This window comes from Sus scrofa, chromosome 10 (genome assembly GCF_054392235.1).
Source record: "Sus scrofa isolate SSC_HxYL_T2T_F1_AM1 chromosome 10, Sscrofa_HxYL_maternal_Yorkshire_Landrace_v2.0, whole genome shotgun sequence".
In the NCBI taxonomy this organism is placed as follows: Eukaryota; Metazoa; Chordata; class Mammalia; order Artiodactyla; family Suidae; genus Sus; species Sus scrofa.
Genome location: NC_139392.1, coordinates 21,829,206 through 21,843,339, shown reverse-complemented (window position 1 = coordinate 21,843,339; position 14,134 = coordinate 21,829,206). Strand labels below are relative to the sequence as shown.

Below are 14,134 nucleotides of genomic sequence, written 5' to 3'. Positions count from 1 at the left end.
AGGCCAGACTCATCAAGAAAGAAAGAGAGAAAATAACTACAATCAGAACTGAAGAAGACATTCCAAGTGACATCACAGAAAGACAAAGTATCATAGAAGATATTAGAAACAATTTTATGTGAATAAAATGGAGAACATAAAAGAAATGGATGAACTTCTAGAAATGTTCAATCTCCCAACACAGATTCAGGAAAAATAGAAAATATGAACAGACTGATTACCAGGAGTGAAACTGAATCAATAATTTTAAAACCCCTCAATTCCCAATAAACAAAAGTCCAGCACCAAAGAGTGTCTGTCACAGGTGAATTCTACCAAACATTTAAGGAAGAGTTGAGAGCTCCCTTTGGGGCTCAATGGCTGGGAAACCTGACGAGCATCTATGAGGTAGTGGTTTGATCCATGGCCTCACTTAGTGGGGTTAAGGACCCGGAGTTGCCATGAGCAGTGGTGTGGGTTGCAGACATGGCTCGGATCCCACATTGCTGTGGCTGTGGCAATGGCCGCTGGCTGCAGCTCCAATTGGACCCCTAGCCTGGGAACCTCTATATGCCATGGGTGACGCCCTAAAAAGACAAAAACACAGAAAATAAGTAAATAATAAATATCAAGAAGAGTTTATGCCTATCATTCTCAACTATTCAAAAAAACTGCAGAGGAAGAACTGCTTCCAAAGTCATTTTATGAACCTCCATCTCCCTGACACCAATACCAAAGACATTACCAAAAAAAAAAAAAAAAAAGGAAAATTACAGGCCAATGTATCACTGACGAACACAGATGCAAAATGTCCTCAACCAAATATTAACAAACTGAATTTAACAATACATTAAGAGATGAATAACTGATAACCATGAATCAATCATCGTGATACAAATTAAGAAACAGAAGTTTAAAAACTGCATGATCTTCTCGGAGTTTCCACTGTGGCACAGTGGGTTAAGAATCCAAATGCAGCAGCTTGGATTGCTGTGGAGGGATAGGTTCTATCCCCGGCCTGGTGCAGTGGTGTTAAAGGATCTAGCCTTGCTGCAGATTTGGCACAGGTCACAGCTGCAGCCTGGATCCAATCCCTGGCCCGGGAACTTCCATATGTCATGCATATTGCCATAAAAAAGTCATATGATCATCTCAATGGATGCAGAAAAACTTTTAAGACAATTCAACATTCATTCATGACAGAAACTCTCAACAAAGTGGGTTTGTTGAGAGGAACATACTTCAACACAATAAAGGCCGTATATGTCAAGCTCACAGCTAACACTCAATGGTGAAAAGGCATTTCCTCCAAGATCACAAATAAGACAAGAGTGCCCATTCCTGCCACTTATGATCAACATAGTACTAGAAGTCCTAGCCACAACAATTAGACAAGAAAAAGTAATAAAAGTAAACTAAATTGGAAAGGAAGACGCAAAACTGCCACTGTCTGTAGAGGTCACAATACTATAGAGAGAAGATCCTAAAGATGCAAAATAAAAAAACCTATTAAAAACTAATAAATGAATTCAGTAGAGTTGCAGGATACAATATAAAGTTAATATACAGAAATCTGCTATATTTCTATACACTCACAACAAACTATTAGCAAAAGAAATTAAGAAAACAATCTCATTGACCACTGCATCAAAAGGAATACTACCTAGGAATAAATCTAAACAAGGAGGTAAAATAATTGTCCTCAAAAAATTATAAGATATTTATGAAAGAAACTAAAGACAATGCATGGAAATATATACCATGCTCTGTGATTGTAAAAATTAATACTGTTTAAAATGACCATACTACCCCAGGCAACATATAGAATCAATGTAATTCCTATCAAAACACTAATGGTATTTTTCACAGACCTCAAATAGCCAAAGAATCCTGTGAAAGAACAAAGCTAGAGTATCATCTTCCCTAATTTCAAACTATACTGCAAAGGCCCAGTAATCAAAACACTATGGTACTGGCACCAAAAAACTGACACACAGATCAACAGAGCAAAAGAGAGATCTCAGAAATAATTTCACACGCACATGTTCAATTACTCTATGACAAAGGAGGCAAGAATATACAATAGGAAAGACACCCTCCTTGATAAATTGTGCTGGAAAAACTGGAAACACATACATGCAAAAAAAAAATCAAACTGGACTGCTGTCTCACATCACATACAAAAATAAACTCGAAAAAGTATTTAAAAACTTCAATGTAATACATGAACCCATGAAACTCCCTAGAATAAAACATAGGTAGTATGCTCTTTGACATTGGTCTTAGCAATATTTTAGTGGATATGTCTCCTCAGCCAAGGAAAACAAAAGCAAAAATAAACAATTCAGACTACATTAAACTAAAAAGCTTTTGCAGTGAAGGAAACTATCAACAAACAGAACAGACTGCCTACTGAAAGGAAGAGGACATGTTCAAACAATCTATCTAATATGGGGTTAAGACCTAAAACACAAAGAACGCATACAACTCAACATCAACAAAACCCCAAAGAAATTAATTAAAACTGGACAGTGGAGATGAATAGATATTGTTCCAATAGAGACAGACATGAAAATACACTCAATATCAATCATCATTAGATAAATGTAAAATAAAACCCTAATGAGAAAGCACCTCACACCCATCAGAATGACTGTCATCAAAAAGAACAAATAAATGTTATTGGTGATGTGAAGAAAAGGGAACCTTCATCCTGGCACGAAAAGCAGACACATCATCAGAGAAATGCACATCAAAACCATAATGAGATATCACCTCACAACCATCAGAATGACCATTATCAAAAAGAACAGATACATGTTGGTGATGTGGACAAAAGGGAACCCTCCTGCACTGCTGGAAGGCAGGGAAACTGATACAGCCACTATGGAAGACAGTAAAACAGAACTACCATGTGATCCACCAAGTCCACTTCTGGACATCTATTTGAAGAAAACAAACTCTAATTTGGAAAAATATATGCATCCCCCATGGTCACTGCAGCATGCCTTGCAATAGCCAAGGCATGGAAACCACCTAAATGTCCACAGATGGATAAAGAAAATGTGGGGTGTGTACACACACGTGATGGAACAGTATTCAGCCATAAAACGAAAGATATCCTGCCATCTGGGACAACATGGATAGACTGCAAGGGCACTATTCAAAGTGAACCAAGACTGAGTATGACCTTGTTCATATATGAAGGTCATATATACAGTGAACAGAATGGTGGTTGCCAGAGGCCGGGGAAAGGGGTGGAAGACATGATTGAACTGGATTGTTTTTCCAGTTTAAATAAATGCAGTAAAATATTATTTGAAGAAAAAATAAAGATAAGAGCTTTTCAATACATTTACCAACACTAAGGGACTATTATTGAAAAAGAGCAGTAAATTCAGCTACTCATGTATGTCCAAGGCCATATGCTCTCAAGGGCCAATACTAAAGAAGATGAATTTCCAATAAAAAATAGGAGGAAATCAAATTGGTGAAGTTGCACAAAAGAAACCAAGTGTATTTCCTTACTGTAAAGGTATCTGGTAGCTTTTTCAGGCATGACTCATTTTCCTTCCCATTTCCCTCACTTCATCCCACAACATGTAGCCTTATCTAAGCATTAAATTATACAGTGTGAGTTCATGAGATCTGAGCAGAGATTTTTTTTTTTTTTTTTTTTTTTTTTTTTTTGGCGGCACCAGAGGCATACAAAAGTTCCTGGGCCAGGGATCAAAACCATGTCACAGCAGTGACAACATCGGATCCTCAACCAATAGGCCCCTGGGGAACTCCATAAGCAGAGATGATCTTAAAAGAATGGGATGGCATCCACGCCTTTCAAGGCTGACTGTCCACTATATACTAGACTTCTCAGAATGAGTGTTGGTCAGCCTGTGAAGTAGAGAAAAAAGAGCGGGGTAAGAGCAGAGAAGAAAGGAAAAGAGGAAAGGAAAATGGAGAGAACTTGTTGGTTTTTCCTGTCCAAAGATGGTCTAAGAAAGAGGATAACTCCACCAGGCCAAGAACTGTAGTCCATCTGTTGGGAAGACTGATTAAAAAAAAAAAATACATGTCTTCTGTAATTTGCTTAAATGGAGAGAATAAGTAAGTAAGACAATGCCTTGTCCTGAAATTATCCTACCTAACAGATATATTTCTGATTAAGGTAATGAACTGTACTCTGATTTGTATGCCTCAGACTCTTGTCTGTGTACACACACACACCCCAAATCTTCTTCAACAAATTGTCTGTGGATGGGCACTTGGGTTGTTGGTTTCCTTGCCTTGGCTATTGTAAATAGTACTGCTATGAATACGGAAGGACATTTATCCTTTCAAATTAGAGTTTTCCTCTGTTTTGGATGTATGCCCAAGAAAGGGATTGATGGATCACAAGGCAGCTCTGTTTTTAGTTTTTAAAGGAAGTTTCAAAGTGTTTTCCAAAGGGGCTGCACAAATTTCGTCTACATTCTTACCCACTAACAGTGTAGAAGGGTTCTCTTTGCTACGTACCCTCTCCAGCATTTATTATTGGCAGATTGTTTGATGACAGCTCTTCTGACTGTGGTCATGCATTACCGTGGTCTTGATTTGCACTTCTCTAATCATTAGTGATGTTGAGCATCTTTTTCATTTTCCTGTTGGCCATGGGTATGACGTCGTTGAAGAAATGTCTATTTAGGTATTCTGCCCATTTTTTGGATTGGGTTGTTTTTCTGCTATTGAATTGCATGAGCTGTCTGTATATTCTGGACATTAGCCCCTTCTTGGCTGCATTGTTTGCAGTGTAATTTTCTCTCAGTCCGTGGGTTGTTCTTTCATTTTGTTGATGGTTTCCTTTGCTGTGCAAAAGGTTTTAAGTTGAATTAGGTCCCATTTGTTTATTTTTACTTTTATTATTATTTTCTTTACCTTGGAATACAGATCTAAGAAAATATTGCTATGACTTATGTCCAAGAATGCTTTGCCTATGTTTTCTTGCATGAGTTTTATGGCATCATGTCTCACATCTAGGTCTTTAAACCATTTTGAGTGTATTTTTGTATATGACATGAAGGACTCATTTCATTGACACACAATGTTCCCCAACTTTCCCAATGCCACCTGTTAAAGAAACTGTCTTTTCTCCATCATACGTATCTTGCCTCCTTTGTCACAGATTAATTGACCATAGATGTGTAGTTTTATTTCTGGGCTCTCTAGTCTGCTCCACTGACAGGCCTGTTTTTGCATCCATATCACACTGCTTTGATTACCATGGCTTTGTAGTATTGCCTAAAATCTGGGAGAGTTATGCCCTCCAGCTTTGTATTTTTCCTCAGGATTGAGAACAATGGCATTAAATCTATAGATTGTTTTGGATGCTATAACCATTTTTACAATATTAATTTTTCCATCTAAGAGCATGGGATATCTTTGCAAGGATCATCCTCAATTTATTTTATCAATGTCTTATAGTTTGTAGCATATAGCTCTTTAATTTCCTTGGCTAATTTTATTTTATGCTATTTTTTGTTTGTTTGTTTTTTAGGGCTGCACCCACGGCATATGGAAATTCCCAGGCTAGGGGTCACATTGGAGCTACAGCTGCCGGCCTGTGCCACAGCCACAGCAATGCAGAATCCGAGCCATATCTGTGCCCTACACCACAGCACATGGAAACACCAGATCCTTAACCCACTGAGCGAGGCCAGGGATAGAACCCGCAAGCTCCATGTTCCCACTGCACCATGATTTGTTTCCGCTGCACCATGATTTGTTTCCGCTGCACCATGATGGGAACTCCTTCTTGGCTAATTTTATTCCTAGGTATTCCATTCCATTCCACTCCACTCCATTCCAGTACCAGCTGCCCCAGCAGCATGCAGAAGTTCCTGGGCCAGGAATCAAATGTGCAACACAGCAATGACCCAAGCTATAGCAGTGACAATGCTGGATCCTTAATCTGCTGTGCCACCAGGAACTCCTTGGACACGATTTTAAATGGGGTTTATTTTTTTACTTTCTTTTTTCTCATATTTCATTTTTAGGGTAAACATATGCAACAGGTTTCTGTTTGCTAATCTTTTACCCTGCTACCTTGCTGAATTATTCTATTAGTTCTAATAGTTTTCGTGTGGAGTCTTTAGGGTTTTCTATACAGACTATCATGTCTTCACTTTTACCTCTTCTCTTCCAATTTGGATACCTTTTGTTTCTTATTTTTGGTCTGACTGCAGTGGCTAGGACTTCCAAAACTATGTTGACCAGAACTGGTGAGAGTGGGCATCCGTGTCTCATTCCTGAACTCAGCAGGACACTTTTCACTGCTGAGTATTATGTTGGCTATGGGCAGTAAGTGGCTTTTATGATGTTGAGATGTGTTCCCTCTATGCCCAGTTTGATGAGAGTTTTTCTCATGAGTGGATGATGGATTTCAACAAATACTTTTCCTGCATCTATGGAGATGACCATGTGTTTTCGGATTCTCTTTTGCTAAGGTGGTGTATCACCTTGATTGATCTGCAAATGTTGAACCATCCTTGGGAACAGGGTCAGGTTTGTGCACTGATTTCTTATACAGCAGTGGGGAAATGAAATAGACTGGTAACACAGGAAGGCTATGAACAATTCAGCTAAGAGATAAGGGCCTTCACTATTGGCAGACTGAAAAGACAGCCTCACGGAGTGGGAGAAAATATATTCAAATCACATATCTGATAAGGGATTAATATGCACAATATATAGAGAACTTGTCAAACTCAACAATATAAGGAAAAAATGGGCAGGAGACTTGCTTATACATTTCTCTAAAGAAGATATGCAAATGACCACTAGGAACATGAAAAGAAGTTTGACATCACTAATAACTGGGAAACTTCAAATCAAAACAAAAATGAGGTATCCCCTCACACTTATCAGGACGGATACCTTAAAAAAAAAAAAAAAAAAAAGAGGAAACAACCAGTGCTAAGGATGTGGAGAAACTGGAACCTTTGTGCACAGTTGGTGGGAATATAAAATGGTACAGCTAGGGTGGAAAACAGCTTGGTGGTTCCTCAAAAAATTAAAAGTAGAATTACCATAGGACCCAGAAATTGCACTTCTGGGATATACCCTAAAGAATTTTTTTTTTTGTCTTTTTAGGGCTGCACCCACGGCACATGGAGGTTCCCAGGCTAGGGGTCTAATCGGAGCTGTAGCTGCCGGCCTACACCACAGCCACAGCAACGCCAGATCCAAGCTGCATCTGTGACCTACACCAAAACTCATGGCAATGCCACATCCTTAACCCACTGAGTGAGGCCAGGGATCAAGCCTGCGTCCTCATGGATGCTAGTCAGTTTCATTTCCACAGAGCCATGCCCTACCCTAAAGAATTGAAAGTAGGGACTCAAAGATAATCTGCACACCCAATTTCATAAAGGTATTCAAAATAGACAAAAGGTGGAAATAACCCAAGGGTCTATGGACAGTTGAATGGGTAAGCAAAATATGGTATATACAACCAGCCCACCACATCCATGATTTCTGTGTCCCATAGATTCATCAATTGCAAATCAAAATTATTCAGAAAAAAATTCCAGAAAGTTCCAAACAGCAAAACATTTTTTCAAAGAGCAAAACTTGAATCTGCCTCATGCCACCCACACAGCCTTTACAGTTATTTACATATCATTTACATATGCATTATAAAGTAATATAGAGATGATTTAAAGGACACAGGACAATGTCCACTGGTTAAATGCAAATACTGCGCCATTTTATATAAGGGATATTGAGCATTGCAAATTTTGGTATTTGCGGGTGGGGGGGTTCTGGAACCAAGTCCCTGCATATACTGAAAAAACAACCATATATAATGGAATACTATTTGGCTGCAATAAGAAAGGAAATTCTGACACATGCCACAACATGGATGAAGTCTGAGGACATTACGTTATGCAAAATAATCTCATCAAAAGGACAAGTACTGCATGATTCCACTCATGAAGTATTTAGTGTGGTCAAATTCATACAGACAAAGTAGAGTGGTCTTTGCCAGGAACTGTGGGGGAAAAAAAGGGAAAGGAGAGTTGTTTCTTAATGAGTATAAAGCTTCAGTTTTGCAAGATGAAAGAATTCTGGAATTGGATGGTGGTGATGGCTGTGTAACAATATGAATGTATTTGATACCACTGATGCTTAAAAATGGTGAAAATGATAGATTTCATGTCATGTGTATTTTCCCACATTAGGAGCGGGAGCGAGAGAAAGAGGAAGAGAGAGACAAGAGCCTGAACTAAGACAGTTGTGATGTGTTTGGAGAAAAATCTAGAAGGATGCATACATTCATGACTGGGTAGATGACAGTGGCACCAACTGAGATGGAACACAGAGAAAGAAGAAGAGTGTTTGGTGGAAAGAAGTTCAGATTTTTGACACATTAAATTTGAAGTGCCTGAAGCAGTCATATTGTTGAGGATACCGGACAGAAGTAATTCACTTTCCAACAGAGATCCAGGGTGTGTGGAAGCAGAAAGGGAAGGTGTGTGGGGGAGGGAGAGAGAGGAGGTAAAAAGGAGGAAAAAAAATGGAAAAGTAAAAATATGTGAAATCTCTATGAAGGGAAGAGAATATAATTTCTGGAGCCAGACAGCTGGGCTCTCATCCTAGGCTGGCCATTTACCCATCCTAGGACTTTGGCAAATTTCTTGGCCTCTCTGTGACTCATTTTCCTCATCTGTAAAACAGAGATAACACCTACCCTAAGGAGTGTTAGAAAAGATAAAGTAATGTAATTTATGGAAAGAATGTAAAAAAAGTACCTGAAACACAGTAAGTGCTTCATCAAGTCTTAACTATTATTTTCATGGCACTGAGGAAAAGTAAAAATAAAATAAAGAAAAATACTTTAGAGACCTGGAAACAAAGGAAAGGGTTACCTGTTTTTGTGTTGGGCCTTGTTTTGAAAAATAACCAAAGGAAAAGAGCCATGGGAACTAAAGGGAAAAACAAAACAAACAAACAAAACCTTCAGTGATGTTTTTGAAAATTCATGGAAAATATTTCTAAAGGTCTAATTTCATAAAAATATTACTTACCTTTATAAGAAGTGGCCTTCCAATGCCAAACCTCACAAAGAATAAAAAAAACAGTCCAGCAAACATCAGCCTAATAATAGAGGTGATGCCTCCCATAGTTACATAAGCAGCATACTGAACCTAAATGAAGAATAGAAAGCCAGGATGTCACTCCCTCTGTTCTTAGACCAAGTCACCATAAAGAATGTGAGCTACTTCCAACTTACTCCCTAGTCATAAATACCAAACAAAAGCAGTTTCCATTTTATGAATGTGTTATGTTCTAAAAGCTTGTTCAGAAACCAGACACTGAGAAGACAGTTTAAAAAAGAAATTGTAATTAGTTCCCCCTACTTGAACACAGAAGTCCACATAATCTCTGTAGGAAAAGTCCGTAATAATACACTTCAGATTAACAATAAGACATTAGAAAGTGAAGACTCCACTTACAACCTTTAATGACCAAATACTCTTTTTTTCTAAAAGAAAAAAAAACCCGAGATCGCTTCCTCTTCAGGTCTCAGCAGTGGGAGTAATTACTGCCTTAATCAAACAGAAGTAGGATGGTACTCCAGAGGTATCAAGGAGAGAAGAGGGAAGAACCCAGACATCTCCATAAGCAAGAGAGAGAGGATTCTAGCAGCCGAAACTCTTAATAGGACGACCGGGTGCTCACGACACCACGATTTCCCGCACTGAACTTGCTCTGTTGTATTACATGAAAAAGGTATTCAAGATTTACAAGGAGATCCTGCTGAAGAGCATTGAGAACTTTGTCTAGATACTCATGTCGCAACAGAACAAAGGGTGGGGAAAAAATGTAATTGTAATGTATGCATGTAAGGATAACTTGATCCCCTTGCTGTACAGTGGGAAAATAAATACATAAATAAATAAATAAATAAATAAATAAATAAATAAATAAATAAATAAAAAGGTATTCAGCAGAATTTCCTTTGTGGCTCAGTGGGTTACAAACTTGATGAGTATCCATGAGGATGCAGGTTCGATCCCTGGCCTTGTTCAGTGGGTTGAGGACTGGCCTTGCCGTCAGCTGTGGTGTGGGTCACAGATGAGGCTTGGAGCTAATGTTGCATTGCTGTGGCTGTGGTGTAGGCCGGCAGCTGTAGCTCTGATTTGACCCCTAGCCTGGGAACCTCCATATACCACAGATGCGGCCCTAAAAAGACCCAAAAAAAACCCAAAACAGAAACAAAAAAAGGTATTCAGCAGGCCAGATTTGAATTATGGGAGGAGGCTATTACCAACCCCATAAAATACAAAATACTTTATATACTACTAATTCTTTATGCTTCCAGGAAATGAAACATGTAGGATTTAGCTCCTATTTTTTTGTTTGTTTGTTTGTTTTTGCTTTATAAACATAAAAATCCTCAATAAACTGACAGGGGAACTGAAACAAACATAGACTATCCTTTATTAAAAAGTAAGTCATGTACACTTACAGGTGACTGCTCTAAATTTTCATGCAAGTAACACTGAGTCCGCTTCACAACAGACACATCTGCTCCCAGGAATGGAATGGAATAACTGTTGAGTTCTCTGCAGTAAGAAACTGGCCACCTGCAAGACAGACCCATGTTGCAACTTCTCCATTTATAGTGACCACAATTGAATTGGTTTATTTATGAATAAAAATCTTAACCTTTCTTAAAGCAGTTAATAACAACAATGAAGACAGTAGACCTGCTCTTAATTCAAACTACTTCAGTATTTGTCCTTTGTCCTCTACAATGACATCCAAACACGTGACAAGGTGTAAAAATGAAGCAGGCTTCACACCATGGGCTCTTAACATGTAGAGTTTAACCACGTTTTATACCCCATCAATTTCCCTAGACAATGCTCAAAGGAAAACGCATTTCAACAGCCAGACTCTGAGTTTAGAGTTCTCACATACAAATACTATTAAAAGGTTGACTGATTCATGTCCATAAGATCATCACCTTTTTACTGCATAAAATTTAATTGATGTTTAATTTTGATATTGGTAGTGAAGGGTCATAAAACCACTTTTTCCTCAGAATCCCTGTTTATTATTATATATGAAGTACTTAAATCTTGGGGTAACATATCAATTGTACTTTATTGAAATGTGAACACATAAAAGAGTATCTGAAACAGAGGAAGTGTTTCATCAAGTCTTAGCTATCCTGAGCTCATGATAAAAAAAATCTCCAGGCTTTTCTTAGCACCATGTGCTATTAACAGCCAGATCAACAACAACATGCTGCAATAAACTGAAGAATAGATTTTTGAGATAATATACCTTCTTTTCAGTTTTGGACCAACAACTGGGACAGGCTTCAGATGTGATTCATTTCGTAGTTTTTTCAACTGACTCTTATCTGCAAAATCATAAGCTGCTGACTTCCAGGTACCATCATGAATGCACAACCCCTGATGAAATAATTCAAGAGTTAAAGTAACATGTCTTAAGGGATAATTATTAAATATAAAACCGAGTAACTTATAACTGATACGAAGAACACTTTGCCTCTATTTGAGCAGACACAGTCCCTCTTTAATAGCCTTGAGATGTAGTCTCACAACTGGCTAGGCAACAGTAACACTCATTAGTTTGACCATATTCACTATTGATACTCGGTTTACAGTCTACGTATTTACAACATATGCCCTTTCTTCTTTCCTCCTACCTTTATGTTCTTTTTAATAAGCCAGTGAGTTTCACTTCATCCCCTTCACTCAACTAATTAGCACTGATTGCTTTAAGCAGAATAAAAGAAACAATAAAACCACCAGAAGATTCAGCTTTTCGTATCAGAGCTTTGATGACACTTCTGAAAGCAGAGACATCAACCGAATTTCCATGTTGGTGCGGATTAAGTTCTTCTGCTTTGTTAAAACTAAAAGTCTGAAGAGTTGGATTTATGAAACTATCCTAAATCTGCCCCTATCTAATAGGACCTTTTACAAAGATTTCCAAAATACAGGAGAAAAGTTTTTTAAAAACCTACAAATATCTTTTTAGACAAATAAGCCATCAAAAAGGCAAAACTTACATTATACTCCAAAAAAAATCTCTATTTCATTGAAAAATAGAAAAGTGCATGACATAAATGTATAATTTAATGAAATTATGATGCAAACATCTATAGAAGCCCAAAGGCCCTCCTTCTGTCTTGTCTTTGTGGGAATCAAGAAAAAGTTTTGCTTTTTTTGTTAGTATTTTACCACCTAAGTAAGTATTCATTCCTATACAGTACAGTGAGTTTTGCTGCTTCTAAATTTTACAGAAATGGAATTGTACAGTGTATATGCCTTGAGTTTGGCTTCTTTTGTTCAAAATTATGACGTCAGGATTCATTATGTGTTAGAAGCACCTCCTACTCTACAGCTGACCTTCTTTCCTTTTTTTTTTTTTTTTTTTTGTCTTTTGACAGCTCCCCCTGCGGCATATGGAGGTTCCCAGGCTAGGGGTCCAATCAGAGCTGTAGGTGCCAGCCTATGCCAGAGCCATAGCAACATCAGATCTGAGCCACGTCTTTGATCTGCACAATAGCTCATGGCAACGCCAGATCCTTAACCCACTGAGCAAGGCCAGGGATCGAACCCACATCCTCAGTGATACTAGTTGGGTTCGCTGACCACTGAGCCATGACGGGAACTGTGATCTTTCCATGTTCTTAATGGTGTCTTTTGATAAACATACATCCTCAATCTTAAATTTTAAATGTATACAAATGTATTACTTTTTCTTTATATTTAATGCTTACTGTGTTTTGGTTTTTGTTATAAGCAACCATTCCTTGTACGGCATGGTGAATATAGTTAATACTACATAGCATATGAGAAATTGGCTGAGATGATTTCAAAAGTTCTCATCCCAAGAAAAAATGTTACAGCTAAGTATGGTGATGGATGCTAACCAATGGTGATTATTTTGTAATATATACAAATACAGAATCCTTATGCTGGACACCTGAATAGTATAATGTTATATGTCAACTATACCTCAATAAAAATAAATTAATAAAATAAAATGTATTTCAGGGGAAAAAAATAAGGCATTCCTAACCTTGAGGCCATGAAATATGTCATCTTCCAAAACCTTACTGTTTTGCCTTATGCATTTATAATACACCTAAACTTAATTTTTGCATATAATGCAATATACGAATCCAATTTCACTGATTTTCCAGACTCATCACCTCCTGAAAAGACCCTTTAACAGAAATCAAGTGCTCATATACACACAAACTACTCTGAGCTCTTTATCCCGTTCCACTGGCCTGTCACTATTTCCCTGCCAACGTAACACACAGACTTAATAATAAGTCTTCATATTTGAGAGCATCTTTCCACTTTCTCCTTTAAGAAAGTCTTGGCTATTCCAGGATTTCCCGTCGTGGCTCAGAGGTAACGAATGAGGTGGAACCATGAGGTGGCGGGTTCAATCCCTGGCCTTGCTCAGTGGGTTAATGATTTAGCGTTGCAGTGAGCTGTGGTGTAAGTCTCAGATGCAACTCAGATCTGATGTGACTGTGGCTGTGGTGTAGACGAGTGAGGCCAGGGATGAAAACTGCATCCTCATGAATACTAGTTGCGTTGTTACTGCTGAGCCACAATCTTCTATATCATTTCATATACAAACTCTGGTCATTGTTCCTAGGAAACCAAGGAGTTTCTGTTCTGGTGCAGTGGGTTAAGAATCTGAGTGTAGAAGCTTGGGTGCAGCAGAGGCGTAGGTAGCTTCAATCCCCAGCTATGCACAGTAGGTTAAAGGATCTAGCATTGCTGCAGCTTTGGCATCAACAGCAGCTGCAGCTCAGGCTCAATGCCTGGCACAGGAACTTCCGTATGCTCGTAGTGAGCCATAAAAACAAAACAAAACAAGGAGTTCCCATTGTGGTCATCGGATTAAGAACGCAGTGTAATGTCCGTGAGGATAGAGGTTTGATCCGTGGCCTTCCCATAGTCGGTTAAGGATATGGTGTGGTCACAAGCTCTGGAGTAGGTCACAGATGCAGCTTGGACTCCGTGTTGCTGTGCCTATGGTGTAGGCTGGCAGCTGAAGCTCCAACTGGCCCCTAGCCAGGGAACTTTCATATGCCACAGGCGTGGCCCTAAAA

The 14,134-nt window shown here is 38.5% G+C and overlaps 1 protein-coding gene across 17 annotated transcripts in view; it reads right to left on the bottom strand.

Annotated features, from left to right (window-relative positions):
• Positions 1-14,134, bottom strand: part of LOC110258817 (uncharacterized) — a 270,157-nt gene that overhangs the window by 237,862 nt on the left and 18,161 nt on the right. For 14 of the 17 annotated variants that reach the window (XR_014817497.1, XR_014817496.1, XR_014817498.1 and 11 more), the window contains exon 1: positions 4,492-4,626. Coding sequence is in view for 2 of the 17 variants with exons in the window: in XM_084979331.1 (XP_084835457.1) it covers positions 8,883-8,934 (52 nt within the window). In the remaining 15 variants the exon portion in view is untranslated. Of the gene's footprint in view, positions 1-4,491; positions 4,627-8,882; positions 8,942-9,041; positions 9,162-10,486; positions 10,605-11,310; positions 11,442-14,134 lie in introns of those variants that run through there. The other 3 variants (XM_084979331.1, XM_084979324.1, XM_084979323.1) reach the window with 3 other exon arrangements.